Genomic DNA, 22,416 nt, shown 5'->3' with positions numbered 1-22,416 from the left:
CGGTGCATCCCTAGTCATTGGGAAGAAAAATGTTTTCAAATCAAAATATATATGTAATGTGTGTGTATGTGTACATATATATATATATATATATATATATATATATATATACATTTACACTGTTACTTGTAGTGCCATTTATCAATCTCTGTTGTTTTGGTGTGAGTTGGAGAGTGTTGGAGATATCGGTAGAGATGTCTGCCTTCTCTCAAATATAATGGAACTAGATGACACTCAACTTGTTGTGCTCAAAACACCAAAAAATACATCTGAAAAACTCAACAGCAATATCTCTATTTAGAAATCATGATACTCAACTCAAGATATTCAAGATATTCCACAGACTAGGAATGCACAGATTTATCTGCTGAATATCGGCATCGGCCAGTATTCACCTAGTTGACTGCAATCAGTCTATCTGCAAATAAGATGATATTCATTGGGCAGTGGCCACTGTTTTTTCTGTTGTGTCACATCTATCAGGCCTAAGAGCAGGTCTCAATGAACACTTACAAGAAGAATAAAACTGACTTTTGTCAGATAGGCTCTGTGATCTTACTGTTGTGTGACGAGATGGTTGGTAGCAGCCGGCCTCCCATCGTCCTGGGGACAAAAGAAAACATGTTTGGGACAAAACGAGATCTTCTCTGGGTCTCCTTTGAAACAAAGGACACAGTAAACTCACTGTTGTTGCGTCAGATGATGCACCCCTTTGTTTCCCTGATAAGGCTACGTGCTGAACAACAAATCTGTGTTGAGATCAGCAGGAGGAGAGCCAGTTAATGCTCGCTCTAAGCAGCCATTAACTCCTGATGAAGGTTGCACTGAGTTACATTATGATGCATTCAAGCCCTATTTAGTGAAAAAAAGGTAGCTATTTAGTGAAATAATCTAATATTGTAAAATGTAGTTTTTGGCAAGAATCTTGAATAATTACAGCTGTTTGAAAGTGTTCACAGCAAAATAATTTGATATTGGAGAGGGAATTTGATGTTGATCACCATCGATGCACCTCAAACACAGACTGTTGTGAACAGTTTTGTGTAGGGACTATTTTCTTTCTACTTAACTGAACCCACCAACCATATCAAAGCGCAGAAGGAAGTGTACATCTACTCATGGATGGAAAGGCTTCCTCCGCTGAGCTGTAATGTTGGCTACCTCAGTGGTGCTATATGAGCTAACAGTAGATGCATGCTTCCATCTGCACAGTGATACAGTTGGTGGGTGTAGTTCAGGAGAAAGTAAGTAGTGCCTACATAAAACTACTCAAAACAAAGTCTGTGGATAACCTTGAGTAACCAGGTAATGATTTCTGGAAAGAGACGGTGTTGAGTTTATTAGATGTTAGCCACTGCCATCAATGAATATCATCTTATTTACAGATAGACAGATAGATAGATTGTAGTCAGCAAGGTAAATACTGGCCAATGCTGATGTTGAGCTGATAAATTGGTGCATTCCTAGTCTGTGGATTATCTTGAGAAATCAGGTCATGATTTCTAAATAAAGACATTGCTGTTGAGTTTTCAAATGTATTTTTTTGGCGTTTTGAGCACAACAAGCAGAGCACCATCTAGTTCCATTATATTGGAGAAAAGGCAGACATCTCTACAGCCGATACCTCCAACACTCAGCACCTTGCACCAAAACAATCTACACTGATAAATGCATTACAGGTAAGAGGAAAAATATGCATTTCTGATCTTGTAAAGTGTCCGTTGAAGGCTCTGAAAACCTTTTTCTCTTAGTATGACTGAGAAAAGATTATTACGTATGTCAGCTGCCGTGCCAAGATTAAATATCATAACACTGACTGGCCGTAGAGTAGCCCCAGTTTGTACCATATGCTTACTATAGCTGTGGGTCGCCTTAGCAAGCCTGATAAACACTGGTGGAAAACACTCTTCCCATTCAAGAACCTTCTCTGAATGCAGTAGAAGGTATGCCTTGCTCAAGAGCATGTAAAAGGTATATGTTGAGAATGTTTCCCAATGTGATGTCTAAAGTTTGCTTGTCTAACTTTCTTTGCCATCCTTTGGCCAAAACACAAAGTACAGTTCCAGACCTATATTTAAAAAGCTTTTTTTTCTCTTTTTTTTTAAACTAAATGTAGCCTTTTCAGACAATTGGCAGTTATGTTGTTTTTGCTGTCATATGGGGGAAAGTTGAGTCTTTTCATTGATCTGGAGGCCGGCATTTGTCCTTTCTCTGTCATCTTGTGGGTGATGGGGCCTCTGCTGGGGGGTAAGGCCTTAGACCTGCCTCCCTAAGAAGTGACTGATTGATAGGGAGGACAGAGAATGGGGTCATGGCGGTACTCTTGAGAGCTTTTCCCTTTTTCTCGCTGTCTCAAAAGGCACCCTGATTATTGTAGTGGCCTGACGCTATTGTTTATGCATGCAGTGGGCTTTCATTGTCCTTCATGTCCCACTAACTGTGGAATGAGAATCTGTCATAGGCGACTTGAGGCTGCCTGTGGAAAGACCACATTTTCATCTTTATTCATGAGTGGGTCTTGACCTAAATGAGTTTATTGGCTGCAGTTAGAGTTGTCTCGCATGACAAGACCTGTTTTATTGCCAGTCTTTGCCAGTTACTGTATTTAGAGACAGTGTTGTGAAACTGTATTTCTTGGCTCATAATGGGCTGCAGATTAAAGAAAATCTGAGTATTGATTTTCTCGGGCAAGTTAAACTGTTGTGTGTTTGGGAATGTTTTGTGCCACTGTGTGTGTGTGTGTGTGTGTGTGTGTGTGTGTGTGCACGTTCATGTTTGAGTATTTGTGTAAGTTCAAGCGTCTGGAGCAGCATGCTGCCACTGTTTGGGACTACGATAGCTACTGTTTGCTCATTACTCAAGCCACTGCCCTGCTTGGGTTTGCTTACGGTTACTTTGCCCCTTTGATTCTGCAGCTCCACACAGCTGCCAATGAATACACTTTTATGCTCATAATTACTGAGCTATACATACCCACCAACCTGGATATACACATCATTTTCTCCTCTAAATCTGATTTACCTCTTTCAACGGTTATTGTTTTTCAGTAATGCAGCATTTACCACCAACTTCTGTGTGTGATGGAATCATCCAGATAATCAAAGTACTTCCAAAAAATTATGACTGATTGTGTGTTAAAATGAGCATGGAAATCTGCTAAACTTAAATGAGGGTGGTATTCTCAAAGTTTAATCAAATTCTTCATACTATTATGTGCAAAGCTAGGATGCAAATTAAGTATAAAAGGTTTGCGTATCCATACAAAGTGAACAGACATGTGTCCAAATCATTCAGTTTAAGAAGTAGAAATCAGGTAATTTGATGGAGCCATGTAGGAAAACGGTAGACTCATGTCAGCTGCAGGTAGAGGACAGAGACATGTGTAGACTTGTTTCCAGACAGTGAGAGCACAAAGGTAGGAATGTCCTGGGAATTACCTCTCTTTAAGATGTCACACAGTGGAATAGCCTAAAGTGACTGTTAGGTTTAATTAGTGCTTTCAGTCACGGCCTCTGGATGTAGAAATGCAGGCAGGCTTTATTTATTTTATTTTATATTTTAGAAGAAAAGGGATTTTTTTTTCTCAAGCCACCTGATGGATAGATGAGCTGATCTTTTTAAGGAGTTAGGTTTATGAAATCATTCAGTCGTTACAGTTGTGTTGTGTAACTAAAGTCATGACCCCAACACCACCCGGTCTTTGTCTCACTCAACCTGCGTCACCCTGTTGCACCCAGCTTGTCAGCCACATGATTAGATTTTAGAGGAAAATGTCAACTTTCATATATTTTCTCACAGACTGCCCCTGGACAGTGTCCAAGTGCAGTTCTCCTCTTCGTCTCTCTGTTGCCTCTCTTGTTATTCTTTTTATTTATTTATTTTTTTAAATTTGGCTTTTAGATCGCACTGTAGAGCCGCTAGTCCCTTCTTTATACTTCCTTTGCATTTTGACAGCATCACAGCTTTGCGGAATCAAAAGAAGCGTGACGGGTGTGATATGTAACACATCAGTGTTGGCCTATAATGTGACATATAACATACGCATTGGCAGCGCTTTCTAAACAACAACAGCGGCATTAACGTGATATATGGTGGACCTCATAGTTGTCCCAGTTTGCGGACATTTATGGCTGCTGTTCTTCTTCCTGAGCTAACTTCTTGAGTTAGCCACTTACTGCTAACAGCTACTTTTTAAATCCCCCACAGTGGGTCACACGCATAACACATCATCAAAACGTCACACCTGTGCCCCTGACCTCGTCCCTCAGACTGTCCTGCTTATAACAGACACCGTTTTGGTGCTGTTACTACCTCCCGTGGCGGATTTAAGGCAAGACCTGTTTTGCAATCATATCTTATATACAGCAAGGCAAGGTGGCATAACAACATGATATTCCTGCCTTGAAGAGGTAGTGTAAAAGGGGCTACACAGGACATATATGGTGTTTATGGAGATTAGCATATTGACAAAATGAGATGAAACAAACCAAAAATAATAAGGTTTAATAGCATTCTTGCTGTTATAGATATGCAAACTGCTTGTTGTTGCTGTACTGAGGGCGGTTGCATAGGGCACTCATGTATTTGTGTATGAGTAGGTGTCTCTTTATGTTAGCTGATAAAGAAGAGATGGGAGAGAAGAAGGACTGAGCAAATAATGATAAGAGGATAATAAAGATGATAAAATTAATAAATATTGCTAAATATAATAATACATATAGTGATATTAAAATCAGATTCAAGTAAATAAAGTAAAAATAATAATGATTAATCAAAAATAAAGTTATTTATCTCATAGTCTCTATGTTTATGCTAATTACCCATTTGCCCTTTGTTTATTCTCTGCATGTGTTGGTAATGCCGTCAGTCATCTGCCACTCCGGCACACGATAAGGCAGGACTAGTTCCAGACAAATTTTCATAATATGCATATCATATCATGCGTGTCTTCGAGGAGGTCACAATATGATGCATCTGAACTTGTGTTGTCATTGTCGTATATGCTTCATATTTTGGTCAGAGATTTGTTGACGCCTGTTTAATTGTGCACACAGATGTGAGATGTCTTCTGATGAAACTAGTGGGCCCTTTGGCAAACAGCCTTACACTCTCACTCCCCGCTTCCCTTTAAAGCGCTATAGATGAGTGAAATTGAGGGTTGCCATCCATGCAGTAACAGGATCAATGGCTTTGGCATGCTTGTTTAGGACTGAAGGCCTCCAGTGTGTCTGTGTGATTTGTTTGCCTCGTTCATTAACCCCTGGTCAAATGTCTAACACGCTGCTGTTGCTTGTTTGCTCGGAGCTGGAACTTTCTAACCACTCCACATCCTTAAGCCCTTTATGCACTCGTTTCCACCTCTGTTTGCCCTGCCGCCCCCCCCCCCCCCCCCCNNNCCCCCCCCCCCCCTCCTCCCTTCCTCTCCGTTCTTCTGTTTATTCGTCTTCTGTTGTTTTCTGTTCCTCTCCTCGCATTTTCACTCCTCACTTCTCTCCCTTCCTCTGCTCTTCCTGCTATCGTACAACTACAAATACTCTCTGAGGTTAGAACAAGCAAAAGGATTTGCAGATTCACATTCCAGAAACTTTTTCCCCCAGACTCTCTCATAGGAGAAATACTTTTTTTAAGGAATATGCCAAAAAATGAATAAAAAGTAAGCCCTAAAGTATATTTTTGGATGCATTTTTGGAGCTTGTAGAAGTTGGGCATTAATATTACCAATGCCAACATTTATCTATGAAATTGTAACAGAGCATATCATACCATATGGTTCTCATATGTAAAGGACTGACTCACCTAAATCCGTTAAAGTAATAGTAAATTTGGTGACATTTTTCTTTAAATTATAGAATTAAAATAGATTAGAAATGGATGGATGTGATTTTGCTATGTAATCTTAATACTTTGTATCATCACAGGCTGATATTGACATATATTGTTAATAATTGCAGCAATACTAATTTTGTCTACATCGCCCACCCACAGCTAGACACTCATGCACAAAAAGGAACAAAATGACCCTGGACAGAGGTGTATTTTCTGGGTCTTTTCGCACTCCAGTTGCCTGTGGTCTCTCACAGTGTGGGGCTTGGTGAATGGATTCGATATGGGCCACAGTGTTTGATGGGGGACTCTTCCTTTCAGTGGGGCCACAACAAAAGGGTCATTGTGGCCAAGAGTGCCGCAGGCTTTATATAATAAGGGCCCTTCACTCCTTCAATCTCCGCTCTTCACAGCCATACTATCACTAGCTACTGTACGAATAGTGTGCCCATGACCATTCACTGTTTTTTGTTGGACGCCAAGGCAAATGTCTTTGTGCTCGTGGAAGCCTCTTTTATTTTCAGTTTTATTATATTGGAGTTTACATTTGGCACATGATTAATGGGGATGTTTCTCAACAGGTTCACTCAAGTTTAGCTCTTTAGATCAGTGTGGGGTTTGTTAGTGTTAGTAGGTTATGGAAAGGTCTTACACACTGATACGGAATATTGCTGTGGCCACTGTCATAGAGTGTTGTTAGGGTGTACGACTGCAGCATGCCTGTCATATATCATGTCAGCATCAATCTTAATTTCGAGATTAAAGCTTGCAGAAATGGAGAGAGGAACTTCCACATGTGAATTGGAACATTAAAAGAGAGACAGAAGAGACAAAGAGAATATTGTTGAACAAATGCGAGCTGATCATGATCAGGATAATCTATGTCTCTCTGCCCTCACAATTTGTGACTTCTGTGAAAAGTTTATTGAACTCTGGGGCAGGACCTACCCAGTGTGGGTCACAGGCCTGTTCTTGGTGGACTCACACGTGACCTAAGTAATGAAATATTTTATCAGCCTGACTACAAGAGTGTCACAACACTCTTTACTGAAGGTTTAAAGCTGATAGAAGCTGTCTGAAATATCATTTGTTTTGAAATATCAGATGTGTGCCACTATCTCAAGCCTACCCCATTTATCTCCTAGCCTAGACACACACATCTGCATGCACACACACAGCCTATAGCTGGCAACATGAGGGGATGTGTGGATGCTCCTCTTTCATTTCCTGCCAAAAGGATGTGTCCTTGAGTTCCCTCTGGGGGCGGGAAAGAAGAGACCCCCTAACGTGTGCGCATTCAAATCACCTCGTCTGTCACATGCACAGATGAATACACATGCATGCACGTGTACGACCCCCACGCTCTCTCGCTCTCTCTCTCTCTCTCACACACACACACACACACACACACACACACACAATCCTATCTGATCTCCCAGTGGAGATGTGATAGGATATGACAGTATGGTTCTGTGAAGACTGTGCTGGGATTAAGATTAACATTAGAAATCTGATCTGCACACAAAACTGATCAAGCAGGCAATTGCTTAAACAGGCTGCCCCCCCGCCCATGTTTGCCTCCACAGTATTAAATGTTTTCTGTTTCTGTTTTTCTCTGCTTCAGAAAAAGCACCAGGCTGTGCCTCCAATGGGTGCCAGTTTCACTGTGCTGTGACTCATGATGGGCCTCTCTGCTACTGTAGCAACGGCTATGAGGTCGCTGCAGATGGAAAGACATGTAAAGGTGAGTGGGTGATTTTGCAGATTTGTTCTAGCTTGGGCAAAGTAAAATTCATAAAATCATCAGATTACTCTGACTTTATGCTTGCTGACTGGAATTTGCGTGGGGCAGCACACAGAGATGATTTTTTCAAAACACTTCCCTTAGGACCAAAGATAAATTCATGTTCCAGGGTTTGCTAGTAACCTTTGCTTTTTGTTACCTAGTGCTAAAAGATGTTGTGTCTAGGTACACCCAATGAGGTGATTTGTGAATCAGTGCTTTATAATCTCTATTTCATCACTGACTGTGTCTGTTATTGCACTGTGTTATTCTCTCGTAGATTTTAATGAGTGCAATGTGTATGGGACGTGCAGTCAGACGTGCACAAACACTGACGGCTCCTACACCTGCAGCTGTGTGGAGGGCTACCTGCTACAGCCTGACAACCGCTCCTGCAAAGCCAAAAACGGTGAGAACACTCAACCAAAAAGTACAACAGAGACCAAGTATGCAGTTCATACCAACCACCGCAAGAAAACAAGAGTTGATTAGTTTGTTGAAACTGGATCCCCGCTGTGTTATATCAGGCAGTCACGACTGCACGATTTTGCACATCCAGTTGTTTTGTAAAGTTGTTAACTGGTGAGAGATGTATTAAGGATATGCAATGGATGTATGACCTTTGGCTCCTCTCCATCTCCTCCTAATATCTCTCCCCTTTATGCCTCCTCTCCCTTATTTTTTTTCTCTTCCACTGCTTATCCCTCCCCTCTGCTCCCCTGTCCTGATCACCCTCTCCAGAGCCGGTGGATCGTCTGCCCATGCTGTTGATTGCTAACCTTCATGACATCCGCTGCACCTCTCTCAGCGGCTCTACATCCCGCCTGCCCTCCATCGCCACCAAGCAGACCATGGCTATGGACTTCATCTATGCTGACGAGACCGTCTGCTGGATAGATGTTGGTGACACCCCTGCCGCCACTCAGCTGAAGTGCGCCAGCATCCCTGACCTCAAGACTGTCACCAACATTCGCACCATCAACATCTCCCTCAGCCTGCACCGTAAGTTGCGATTCCATTGACAAAAAAATGCGGGAAATCTCCTCTGACTGTGACAGAAAGCTTTTGTTTCGAGAAATAGTATTTTCTGCTGACACAGAGAAATGTTGTCAGGTACTTTGAGGGCATGACAGTTTAGCTGTAGACCGCCAGGGAAAGAGAAATGAATTCCTTGCGTAAGAGCACGCAAGCAACGCTCAAGTAATCAGTTCGAGTTGTCAGCTCACCCCGTGTGAAATTTCTGTACTTTGCCTCAGGAATCAAATGGTCAACTTTGCATTTGCTAGCTCAGACAAATGTAAGATGTGAAGCAATACAGCCTCGTCTCCGAAAGCTGCTCGTACCAGCATAAAAGTGCCAAGTAGAAACGCTGAGTCCAGCTTTATTTTTCAAAAGGTTTGTCTTTGAAGAACAGGGGCACCCTGACACAACACTAAATCATCCCGTAGAGGCAATATGTGTGTAGCTTACTTACAGTGATATGATACATGTAAGGCTGGCAGCATGCCTTCAGGCATTAATTTGCACATTTTTTGACAGGCAAACGGTAACCTACTGTGTAGCTTGATTTATGCACTGACTGTGCGTGGCCATTCACAAGCCTGGGAATGTATTTTTCCACTGCTCTTGTTTAAGGCATTTGAATGTAATCGGTTGCATCCAAACTCCAGTCATTGATTTTTGATATAATGACATTTGACATTAGGTTTTCCCACAAAAAATCCTCCCAACAAGTACTGTACATTTTGTTCTGGAGGGTGTTGTAGATAGATAGTTTGTGCTGTGTGTGTGTGTGTGTGTGTGTGTGTGTATGTGTGTGTGTGTGTCTAAGAGGACATTATATAGGCCACAAGTGATGAACAATGACAAGTGAAATGTCTGCCCTGTGGAGATAATGTCCTTACAGCCACAGGCATCGTCTTAACTTACAGACTATCATGTCTTGCGCAACACCCAGACACAGACTAACATACAGAGCATGTGAACACTTCCCTCTGAGAGACTTGCTCATATAATAGTGACATGATTTATCCCAGATTACGAGCCTGACAAGGTTTGTTTTTATTTGCCTGGCTGACAGAACCGTTACTCTCTCAGAATGGGGGCAGAGATGTAGACGAAACATAAAAGTGAGTGTGTGGGTGTGGGTTTGCGCGTGTATGCATACGTTCGTGCATGTGGGAAGCGTCCCCTTGAGAATTGGCCCCAGGCTTGGAAGGCAGACGTGAAGAAAACAAGTGGAGAGAGCCGGGTGCGCAGACCCCGAAAACCTGCAACGTGATTAGAAGTGCCTCGGCTCATATCCACTTCAAATGATGCTTGTGCAACTGCTGTCACCGCTGACAGCCGGGGCAGAGCCAAGGCTCAGAGGCTCAGTGAACCCCAGCGTCCTAAAATGGGGTTTTTCCAGTTGATTCACTGCACTCCCATGAGTGGCCCATATCCCACCTTACCCTCATTGTGTTGGCTTGCTACTGTGGCTTTTATCCACTGCTCTGTTAAGTGGTCTGAGAGGTAAATGGGGGCGAGGGGTGGAAGTGCAGAGGGACCCTGAGAGAAAGATTGAAGCATAGGAGACAGGGGAATGATAAAATGAGAGGGAAAGAGAGAAGGTAGTGATTTGCTGTACCTCTGAGGTGTGATGTGTGTGTGTGTGTGTGCGTGTGTGTATATGCGAGTGGTCATGCAGATGGTATTTACATTCCTCTGTTGGGTTATGTCAGCCTGAACAGCCCCTACATTCCTCTGGCCGTCTCATGTCCTGTCCAGTCAGGTCACTTTAACACGCTCATGGCTGTGGCTCAGATGTACAGCACACACACACACACACACACACACACACACACACACACACACACACACACACACACACAGACAAAGAGACATCGACCTAAATACCTTTGACTCATGCACCCATTACTCAGTGACATATTACCTTTTATGAATTAAGATTTTTTACTAATTTCTGTTTGGCTGTCACTGTACACCGTTCTGTAAAAGTGCTCTCCAACTTGTGTACACATTTAGGTACAGTGGGTCACCTTTATGGAAATAACTTTTTGTCATTTTTGCTGAAATTTACATGGCATTACAAGAGACTGAAAGTCTGTGAAAAAAATTATGTTCCTCCTCATCCTCACTTTGGCCGCATCCCAAGTCTCTTAAATTGTATTCGCGTTTCCCTCACTTATGTGTTTTCCTTGCATCCTAGTCTCTCCCATCGAGGATGGGAGACACAAGGAAACCATACATGGAGAGAGGCTTCTCTCTGAAGTGTCTCATGAATCGTCGTCCATTTCTGATGATGGTGGCAGCTGATCAGTCAGCTTTAACAGTTGTAGAGACTTTTGATGGAGTTTGTGCCTTCACTTATGTACACTGTGCTGATACAAATTAAAGACACAGAGTTATCACTGCCAGAGCAACAGTATTTTCTCCCCGTTTAACAAACACCCGCACATAAATAACAACCTTCGCTGTGTATTTATACTGTGTCTTATGCCCTGCTTAGACACACAGAATACATTTATATTATTTATTTATTATTTGCATCTGAATTTATTGATTTTCTGATTGTAAATTCATTATTAATAACCCAGAATATGGAAATTATTTATCAGGCTAAATGTTTCAGGGAAAAATTGAAATTCTGTAACTCAACAAACCCGATGCTCAGGAATTATCAGCCTCACATGTGACTGAATGGAAATGATGATAACTGAGTTAAAAGTTTTTTGGTTTTTTTTGGCAGACAGACACACTCTCTCTGACTTTAATTTCCTCCATAATAAAACATAATGGGGGAAATCATGAAAAGAAAAATGTTTTTATTAAACAAAGACATTTGTTTCTGCTCCTTTTGGTGTTCAGATTTTTTACCAGATGGTCAATCATAAGAAAAAAAAAATAGAAAACTTGGGAGTGATACACTTGAGTTTAATCTCTAATTTTTTTTTAATTTTTTTAATTTATTTATTTAGAGGACAGTGCACATTAATGAACATTGCTGTAAATGTGCTGGTGTTAGCCAAAGGCTAATTTTCAACTGTAGTCCTCCGGCATGATGTTAAAAAGACCTCAGGCCATTAAAAAACACAAAAACAGGAACACAGAAGTCATAATATATAAAACAACAAATTGCAAACAAAAACAGGGACACATAAGTCATAATATGTAAAACAAATAACAAACAGATAGACAATAATTCACAACGAAAAACCAATACGTACAGTGCAATATGATACAGTGCAAAATAGTTGATCGAGAGGCTATGGATAGTGAATAGACGAAACAATGCAAGTCCATAAGTCACTGGCATAGTGTATATGATATATGAAGTTATAAAGTGCTGCAGTGCCCATAAAAGTCATAACAGTAAAAGTCTAAATTTAATTAAATTACAATAAGTTAAATTGGGAGAGTTGAAACTGTCAGGGGTGGATAAATGGGATGGAGGTACAGCAATGCAAGGACCAAAACAGGATTTCTTGTTGAAGTTGTGCTAAGATGGATTGAGAAACACAACAAAACCAATACATACAGTGCAATATAATACAGATGATCATGACATAATGTATCATATGAATATAATTAGTAAGGTAATAAAGTGCTGCAGTGCTCATATAAGTGCTGCAGTGCTCACAGCAGTTTTCACTGTAAAGGTTAAGTCTAAGTTGAATTTGAGTGGGATGGGATTCGGAGAAATGAGCTGTCAAATGGTGGATAGATGGAATGAAGGTGCAACAATGCAGAGACCAGACATACAGGTCTGATTTGCCTTGACCCAGTCTTTCAAATGCCCTTTAAAAATTAGAAATGTAGAGCAGTCTCTCATGGAGGTTCGTCTTCTCTCCGATATGAAACTCCAGTGATGTTGTGATGTATCAGATCAGTCTGATCAGCTGTAGCGTGGCATGTCCAATCAATAACTGATATTGAATCGGGGGGTTTGTCAGACAATAAAAGATTTCTGTGAAGGCTGCTCTTTTGTATCCTTGTTCATCCTTGCTCCTTAGAGATCTCTCCTCACTCCTTGATCCTCGGTCCTAAAAGCAGAACAAAGAGTTTTGGGATGGCCTTCAAGATGGCGCCGTAGAACAAGTTCTGGTTCAAACGAGGATGGAGGAGCAAGGAAATATCAAATAAGAGACTCGGGATGCACGCATTGTCCCTAATGGCATTTGTTAGAATTTACTGCGGCGCACCAAAAACAACCAGTCAGAGCCAAGGAGTCAGTGAATCAGATAAGAAACGATAAGATAGGATGATCCGTTATTCGTCCCACAGCTGGGGAAATTTGCATCATCACTGCAGCAGCTGTCATGTCTGTCATTGCTTGGGAACTGTGGTCAAAGTAGGCAGAGCTGTTCTAATATGAATCAAGATTCTGTTACTGCTGCACTAACCTGATTTTAGTAAAACATTTAAGCGTTAAGTTTGATCTAATCTAATGTTGATATCAGAAAGCACAGTTTGGAGTATCAGGTGATTAGCTCTATTAAATTTAAGAAATGGCTCTGCAGTGCTCACACAATGAGAAGGGCAAAGTGAGCTGTGCCTGAGACATTCAGCTTCATCTTGCGCTGTGATGTACAGAAAGAGTACAGTGAGGAAATTGTTTAGCAGCTGCGATAAGCCACGCAGATCTTGTTGCATCTTGTCTTGGACACTGAACAATAGTCACACTCATTAAAGGTATGTCCTTTGCTATGAGAAATGGGACCATTCATCTTTTCCCCTAAAGGTTAATGGTCGTGTATTTAGATATCAGCAGAGGCAGTCTTAGATAGGGATGTGCATGATTAGTCGAGGAGTCGATTTAACGTTGCTACCATCATTAGTTGGCACCAGAAACACTAGTTGGTTAAAGTTAATAAAATTATAATTTCAATACACATTGAAACACATTTAAATTACGTATCGGCATAATTGAACTGAAATGTAATGCCTTCCTCGCCAAATGCTGCTTTATAAATAACATGAAAAAAAACTGCAAAAATTAAACCTTGTAAAACTAGTGCAGTTTGGCAGTATTTTGATTTTATGTACTGAGTTGTTTGTTTTATGGGATGAAGTGCAATGCTCATAACACATGTTGCAAAGTGCATTTAAAACATGGTTTGGTGTATTGGATTGGATTGATTGTCCTTTTTACAAAGTGTTTTCTTACTTGCAGAGTGAGTTGACTAGTCTAAAGTTCAAACTTTCATATGAACGTCAGGGAAATAAGTCAATAGAATCATCCCAAATTTCAGGTAGGATGACCTACCTCCCATATAAAACACTGTGGAAAACCCTGACTGTGGTTCCAGTCATGTCTGTTGGTGGGGGTTTTTTTTGGCTGTCGTCAATCGCTCAGAGAGCAAACAGACAAGAGCCTCTCTTTGCACTTTGGCTGACTTCACAGTTTTATGTTGCATCAGTCTGGGCTTTCAGCTGCGATAAGAGAGCGAAAACTTCTCTGTTAATTTTGTGGATCTCAGCTGAGTCAAAAGGCCATTTGCTGCAAATACCGTATGGCTTCCCTTGTGGTCGTTAGCTTTAAAAAAATGGGCTAAGCTTTTGACCCATGTGTCCCTCTTGATTAAACCATTTGCCTTTTCTTCAAGGTGAACGTGGTCTTCTGAAACAAATTTGGATGATATAATTGGTACAAACATAGCTTCCATTCAGTGTTCTATAACGAGAAGGGCTCAGGTGCATTCCTAAAAGTATGGTGGGCAGACCTGAGGATTGGCCTTAGATGGATATGGATGAAGGCAAGGGGGAGTTAGTGCAGGGTTCACACAAACAGGGTGATTTATAGCTTCTGGGATCCTGAGAGAGCAGGACAGATAAGTAGACGAGCGTTCCAGATGTGGCCTGCTCTGTCTGCACGTGTGATTCTCTGACTGGGAAGATAAAAGGGGAGCAGACTAGTCTACCCGTCCCATCCTCTCCACCCTCCGAGAGTAACTCCACAGCAGGGACCGGCTCTTCTCCCCGTGTCCCTCTGCCCATCGTTTAGTCCTCCTTCCTCCCTCTTCCTAGCCTTTGTTCTTCAGGAATTTTTTTTCTCTAGAATAAATCAGTGCACAGAAGGTCTTTGTAAATGTGTCAAGATCTATAAATGTATAGTTTCATGGGGAGAAATCATTGAAGGCATCCTGTGTTGCTGCAAAAAATCTGATTTTTTTTCTTTTACTAGATGTTACTGTGTATCTAGTTTAAAGAAAGGCTTCTGATGTACAACATTATTGTCTCTGTTGTCACTTGCATTCAAAGAGCACATGTCTATGTCCAAAAGGACCTGTTATTTTTTCTATCATTTCTTATCCTCATTGTTTTTTTGTCATGAGTGGAGTCATGTCACATTACCCTTGTCAACAGTTATTCCTATCCTAGCCTAACTTTTTCACTTGCAACAGATCGTGATTTGCCAATGGCATAACTGGAATTATAGCCTCTTTAATAGAGTTAATCTTATGGAAAATCATAATCGCTAAACTCAAACTGTGCCCTTGGGAGGTTCAAGTGGTTTTTGCTCAGATTAATAGGATAATCTTGGCATGGGGAGGATCATCAAAACAGCATGATGACAAATCTTTCTGCTTTGCACTAACTTGTAAATAATAGGAATTCTTGTCCCAACATGCAACAAAAGTAAATAATATTCAAGTACAAATTTTGAGGTGCTGTTTCTGTGTCTAGGCGCCGGTGTGCGGCTAATTTGAAGAGCTACATAGGCGATGGCCCTGTATGTAAATACGTATGCTACTTGGGCAGAAAGCATGGTTGTTGTTGCCAGTAAAACCCCCTCAGTTTGTGAAATGTTTCCTCAGAGCGGTGTGAGCTGGTAGGTGTTAAGGGCAGGAAGTGAAAAGGGGTTGTAAGGGCAGGGTGGTTGGATGAGGAGAAAGGGGTGGGTTCATTCAGTTTCCCAGCAAACTTTCCACTTAACAGAATGAGCAAGGACGTCAACATGCTGGCTGGCTCTCTGGATAAGGGGGTCCACTAGTTGTTGGCTGTTACACAACGCAATACTCTCTGTGTTGCACAACTGGCTCCTCTACTCTGTATATGAGTCTAATCAATGCCTTGTGCAGTCAGGCTTCCAGCTGGATTTCTTTAAAGGAGTATGGTTTTAGAGCTGATACCAATGGGAGTATCACTAACCCTCTGTACTCTTTGACAAACTCTCCCCCGTCGTCAGAATCTTGGTTCTGATGTTTATGAAACATCTTGGACTGGTTTTTACTCCCTCCCTCTGCTCTTTTGATTTATTTTATTTATTTTTTTTATCAGCTCATGTATTTACAGTTACCTCCCTTTTAGACGTGAGATAGCCAGTACCTTTGCTGACTGTCAATAAATTATTCCCAGCCTGGAGGTGCACCAGGACGTTTAATGTTCTTACATAGATTTATTTTGCCATCAGTATCTTTCTCTCTTTCTTCCCCGTGCACTGCCACAACCCCATCCTTCACGGTTTCCTATTTTCTCCTCAGCTCTGCTTACATTGTAGCATAACCAAGCATACTGTAAGTCCCATGTGGGGCAGCCCCTTTGAAGCTCTGTGTATGTTTGGTAGGTGGAGTTGGGGGTTCTACATCAGGCCCAGATGTGTGTATGCACCGCTGTGGAGCTTGCTTTGGCTCTGTCTTTGAGCAGCATGGTTATCATCGTTGGGGGGGTGCTCCAGTGCAGATGTTTTCTTTATGAATGGTCAAAGCTCTGCAGCTCTGACTGGAGGCTCACTGTCAACGGTGTCAGACCCCACTCTTGTACCCCAACATCAAAGTTGTTCCTCGGATTAACTGGAGAGACACGTGTGGTCACTTTGATACTGTATGTGTGAGTAGTGAGCCTGTGTGATGTGTATGTGTGTATACAGTGTTCTGCTTTGAAAGGAAGTGTGGTGGCAGCTGTTAAAACACAAGGTTGTATGTATCTTCAAGCTCCCCCCTCTCCCACAGCTGGGTCTCCCTGTGATCTGGGATTTCTGCACCCAGTCTCATACAGGACAGAGGTTCTCAGAGAGTGAGAAATGTTTCGAGTGCTAACTCAACACTTCAACCCCCTCCATACATCTGAAATGAACTTCTCCATCTGCAAAGCTTCCTCTTTCTAGGTTGGCTTAGTAAGCAGTGGGGGTCACAAAATGTCATGTTACTCATTAAGTGGTGTTGCAACAGTATTTTGGGTCACTTTGACTGATCTTCAAGTTCATCCCGAAAATGCCTGAGATTCATGTGCCGTGTTTCTGTGCTGCCGTGGCAAAATTATTCTTTTTTAAAGCATTCCCTGTCAACATGTACAGATGTGAAGCAAAATTAAAGAAAAAAAGGGGAGAAACGAATGCAGGTGTTGCCGTGCACGGCACCAAGGGTCACTAAAAGTTTTATTATATAAATCATATGTTATGGCCTTCATCCCTTTCAGTAGATTCCAGAGACATTTGAAATTCGTGCCAAGAAGTATTTACGCTCTTCTTGCTTTTCCAAGACATTTTAGCCCTTTGCTGTGCACATGTGGTGACTTGACTCGGTTTGACTCGTCATGTCAGCCCAGCACGGTAGGGATTTGCATCTCCATACTACAGGGTTACCTGCTTGAAGGTGTCTCTAACTGATGATGTGCTTGTCTTGAGCTGATGATGTTTAAAAGCAGCACCCTCTTTAGTGCTGGTTACTAGTGCACTGTGCGACCGTTGTTGGTCGCCAGCTAGTTAGCATCATGAATTTTTTGGCTGTTGTTAAGATTTTGCTTGGTATCTATTGCTTATTGCTCGAAAAAAAAGATTGGCAACAGCAGCAAAGGCTATTTAACGTGTCACTGAGTCATCAATGAATGATGACGAAGCCCATCTGACATCATTGCAACCTGTTTGGAAGCAGCTGGGCGCACATCGACCTCACTCTGGAGGTAGTCTGTCTTGGGTGTGAATGGCACAATTCCAGGCATTTAAACTGCTAATGGAAATGAAAATCAGCACAGCATAGTTTTGACCTGCACCTAAAAGTGCCAATGAAAAAGGCCTGTTTGTGTGTTTTTTGTGTTTTCTTTTAATTGGTCACACAAATGTACGTTGCTTCTAATCCCACTTCTTCTTTTTGTACAGCTAGTGTAGTTATCCTACCTGCTTTTTGCCTTTGAAATCTGTCTCACTCTTTGTGAAAACTATTTGAGAAGCCAGCAACATATATATATATATATATATTTTTTATGTTAAAAACATTACAAATTTCAACTCCTTATCCTAATATTGATAATGTCACTCAGGTCTTCCTCATTTTGTGAATTATTCCTTAATTTGTGAACGCAGTTTTTCACAAGTGGTATCTGCTGCAGTGTCTGTGTCAGTCTATGTCTAGTTCCTCCTCCAAAAACAGATAAGGAGTTTCACAAAAGGTTCTTGTTCCCGTGGGAAAGCTAGTAGAAATAAGTAGATCAGTGTTGTGTCATGTTGGTTAGTTTATGCGGCTCCTATGCAAGGACAGTGGGCTAGTAAAACTTTGCTTTGACAGACTTTCTCTCCGTAGTCAAAATCTTCTTTCATATTTACAATATGTGAGCTATCCAGACATTCTAAATAAAGTATGTCCTCGAAATTTATACGAATGTAAAGTCTTGAGTCTCTGTCTCCTTACTGGAGTTCTGTGTTATGTTCAGCTTAGAAAGTGCAGGCCTTCACCTCTCACTCTGTATCTATCGTTTGTTGTGTTTTCTGCCCTCCCTCATGCCCTGGTTGCCTTAATCAAAGACGAGTGGAGTGCTGGTAATGGACAACCTGTTGGACCCAGTAGTGCAGGAACATGACTGAAGCTCATTAATGCAGTGCTATTATTTTGTTTTTCAAGAGTGTGGGCACTCTTGAGGAGAGGGTCACGGCAACATGAAGCGAGAGGTTTTGAAATGAGGCTGGTAGATGACAAAAAGTTATGTGAATGTACTCGCATGAGGCCTTGTTTGTTTTTAATGGTTCTGTCCTGTTCTCTGTCCTCTGCGTCCCTCAGATGTGGAGCAGATGGCTATCGACTGGCTGACCGGAAACTTCTACTTTGTGGATGACGTGGATGACCGGGTGTTTGTCTGCAACAAGAATGGCCAGACATGCGTGACCCTGCTGGACCAAGAGCTGTACAACCCTAAAGGCATCGCATTGGACCCAGCCATGGGGTCTGTACTTCCCTCCAGTCTTCTTGACCTAATAATACCCTCAGTACTCTTTTAGCAGCACTTGAGAGGAAAATGCTGTCTTATGATCAGACGATGTGCTGACCAAGCAGGCGGTCAAAAATCAAAGCACTTCCTCCAGATGGAAACCTAGACAGATACTTGTGCGCCACAGAAACACTTGCATGTTGGCTGTTTCTGGTTCCTGATACTGACCAGCTGGTATCTGATGTAGTTCCCTTTTTCTTAAGTATTACTTCTCTGTTTTTATTCTGGATATCATTTAAATCCATGATAATGACCACTGCAGATATGTTTGTTGTGGTCAATGGTATGATGTGAAGCTAAACTGATCATTTGTTTATTTATTTGGATCCCCATTAGCCAGAATAAAGGTACTCTTCCTGGGGTCATCTCAAGTAAACATTACATCATAAAGTAATACAAATATGTAATTAAAAATCCAAGGTATAAGGGATCAAAAAACAAAAAGAAGCAGGAAAGCTACAAAAAATTAACAACAATTGAACTACTAATGGCAATAATTACAACAATGAGAACCACACTATATCTACATACTCAGTAAAACATTTGATACAGCTGAAAAACTATGATACAACCACTAAAAACAGCATATACAGTCACTGAGACAATAAAATGACCAAGAGAGATCTTCATTAATGATCATATAGTCAGATTTTATTGAACAAATATGTCCCTTTTGGAGAAAGACCGGTGTTTTTTGCCATCGGGTATTTCTGTAAGCACTTTATAAAAACAATTATACTCGCTGAATGTGTAATGTCCGATAGCAAACCATTCCAGAAATGGGAAGTGAAAAATAACCTCTTGATTCATGCGCATTATTAAAGTTATGGTCATTACTACTATAAGAAAATTGATGGTAAAGGACATTTGGGATATTAGACCGTATTTCTCATAAAACAAAGCAGGGAAATAACCGCTCTGTCCTTGATCAATGACCGATCTAAGGTTATGTTTATTCTGATGATGTCAGCGCTTCTGTTACATTTCAGAGCAACTTGTGCGGCTCTATTCTTGACTAACTGTGGTGTTTCCAAGTCTTTATTTGAAGCACTTAACCACACTAATGACAGTAATCCAAATGAGTAAGAACTAATGTTTGAAAAATGTGAGAGATGTATTGTTGTGGTAAGAATTTAGTTAATTGCTTAATAACTGCCAGACCTCTTCCCATAACTGCTACAGTTTCAGTCTGTTTTGACTGCTTCAGTCTGCTGTCTAATAAAGTGGTGCAGGATGAGTCCTAAAACCGGCAAATGAGTTAGCATTTTAGCAATGTAGTCAATGGGTTTTTTGAATGGGTTTTGGTTAGGTGCCTGAAATAAAGTCTGTGGATAACACAAGCTTAAGAGATTTTTCTACGACATGAAATACATCAGTAAATATGCCATTCATAAATTCAGAAGCCTTAATGTGACTGAAAAAAGACCTGTGCTAACAAGTGTCTAACTGAGTTATGCGATTGTGGTGTAGTTTTGTTTATAGCCCTAACTTTAGGTTTTTACCTCTGGTAATTGCATTTATGCTACAGAAATCATAAGTCATGTTTAATTGTGAAGTTCCTGCTGAACAAAATGTTTAAGAATCATAAACTTTCGTTTGCCACAAGTGTATTTTCTTCAGTAATCCAAAATCTAGTGGAAAAATCCCATTAGCATTTTGTTGAGGGAACCAGGGCGATGTTAACTTCCATGTTAGCCTGCAAATATACGTCATCCCTTCGGCACTCTGTGTCACTCCAAGGAGTTTTGTTTCCTCTACTGGTTTCACAGACACTCCCTGTATGGACAAGTTCAGCTGTGAAACATTTGAAACATACATGAAGTCAAGGGGCTGTTGCACAGTTTCTTAAAATCATATAATTTATTTATGAAATACCCTTTTCTGTCACCTTACCGTTACTGAACCCCTCCTTCCTTTGTGCTCCTCTTCTTGTGCTACAGCAAAGTGTTCTTCACAGATTACGGGTCTACACCGAGGGTGGAGCGCTGCGACATGGATGGCCAGAACCGCACAAAGTTGGTGGACAGCAAGATCGTCTTCCCCCATGGTATCACACTGGACCTGGTCAACCGTTTGGTGTACTGGGCTGACGCCTACCTGGACTACATTGAAGTAGTGGACTACGAGGGCAAGAACCGACACACTATTATCCAGGGCCTGCTGGTGAGGGTTGAATGATGGTTGGAGCAGTGTACACACAGAAAATGCCAACTACACCCAAACATACACAGAGATTAAGTCAAACATATAGATTTTTAAATTGTTTGGCATTCTTTTAAAGGTTGAATGAAACAGCAATAGCCCAGAGTCCCCACTGACTTTTCAGTCTCCCCTTCTATAACACAAAACATCTGTTTTCCAAATTGGTCTCATCACAGATTTAATATCATCATCTTTAGAGGCAGTGCTGTTTTCCAGTTGTCTCCTATGTATCAAGGCAAAAAGAGCCGGCCTCTCATGAGGATAAGTCCTTTTTATTGCCTTGATTGATATTACTTAAAGAGTGTGTGATTTTCCTGGCTAGTGCCTCTCTAAACATATTAGTCTAGCCCTAGCGAAGCTTGGCTCAAACTTAAAGTGGAGTAATGATCTTAATGAAATCAGGACTGCAGTGATGGTGGTGGTGGCGGCGGCGTGTGTGAGAGAGGTAGGGGAGGTAATATGATCCCAACCCATACATCTTTCTGACAGTAGAGGAGAGCTGCACAGAATCTACCCTTAAAAAAGTAAAACCTCTCTCTGTTTAACAGCAGATGGGAAGTGGAGCCATTATGCTGCCCTGTGCCAAGTTTACACAGACTCTCTCTCTCTTTATCTCTCTGTCTGTGTTTGTCTGTCTCTGTCTGTCAGAGATTTCTTCACTTTTTTTGAACCTGTCAAAATCTGTTTTATACTGATAAATAGTTTGTTAGGAAAGTTCCATCATGCAGAATTTAGCAGACAGCATTCAAGATAAAAATGTGAACACAAACAATATCACAAAAGCCATTAGTCATGCACCATGAGCTGTTTCACTGAGTATGTCAGCTTTTTAGTAGCAAGACAACTTTTTAAATTTTGCTGCTTTATTGTCTTGCTGTATTTCAGATCGAGCATCTGTATGGGCTGACTGTGTTTGAGAACTACTTGTATGCCACCAACTCAGACGAAGGCAACCTCAACCCAAAGACCAGCGTGATCCGAGTGAACCGCTTCAACAGCTCCGACTTCCAGGTGGTGACACGGGTTGACCGGGGAGCCGCACTGCACGTGTACCACCAGAGGCGCCAACCGCAAGGTACTCATTCAAGAAGGCACTAAGCTTGACTTCCAAATGATCTGTCCTTTAGTAACAGTTACAACTGTTTTGATTTTGTACCCCTTTCTCGCGGCTTAGTGCGCAGCCATGCATGTGCCCTGGATCAGTTTGGGAAGGCTGGAGGATGCTCCGACATCTGTCTGCTGAGCAACAGCCACAAGACCCGTACGTGCCGCTGTCGCTCTGGATTCAGCCTTGGCAGCGATGGAAAGTCCTGCAAGAGTGAGTACATCATGACTGGGGGAAAAATTTCATTTGACAAAAATGAACCCCTTCCCATTAGTTTCGGCAGTGATGATTGATGATGGCA

At 41.5% G+C, this 22,416-nt stretch overlaps 1 protein-coding gene across 1 annotated transcript in view; it reads left to right on the top strand.

Moving 5' to 3' along the window:
* Nucleotides 1-22,416, top strand: part of lrp1ab (low density lipoprotein receptor-related protein 1Ab) — a 118,659-nt gene that overhangs the window by 36,312 nt on the left and 59,931 nt on the right. The window contains exons 4-10 of the mRNA XM_050063782.1: nt 7,448-7,567; nt 7,887-8,015; nt 8,348-8,608; nt 18,601-18,763; nt 20,749-20,971; nt 21,896-22,085; nt 22,185-22,328. Coding sequence (XP_049919739.1) covers nt 7,448-7,567; nt 7,887-8,015; nt 8,348-8,608; nt 18,601-18,763; nt 20,749-20,971; nt 21,896-22,085; nt 22,185-22,328 — 1,230 coding nt within the window. The remainder of the gene's footprint in view (nt 1-7,447; nt 7,568-7,886; nt 8,016-8,347; nt 8,609-18,600; nt 18,764-20,748; nt 20,972-21,895; nt 22,086-22,184; nt 22,329-22,416) is intronic.

The sequence above is a fragment of the Epinephelus moara genome, chromosome 16 (genome assembly GCF_006386435.1).
Source record: "Epinephelus moara isolate mb chromosome 16, YSFRI_EMoa_1.0, whole genome shotgun sequence".
Classification (NCBI taxonomy): Eukaryota; Metazoa; Chordata; class Actinopteri; order Perciformes; family Serranidae; genus Epinephelus; species Epinephelus moara.
Note: the sequence above shows the minus strand (reverse complement) of the source record. Positions and strands in the feature narration are given on the sequence as shown.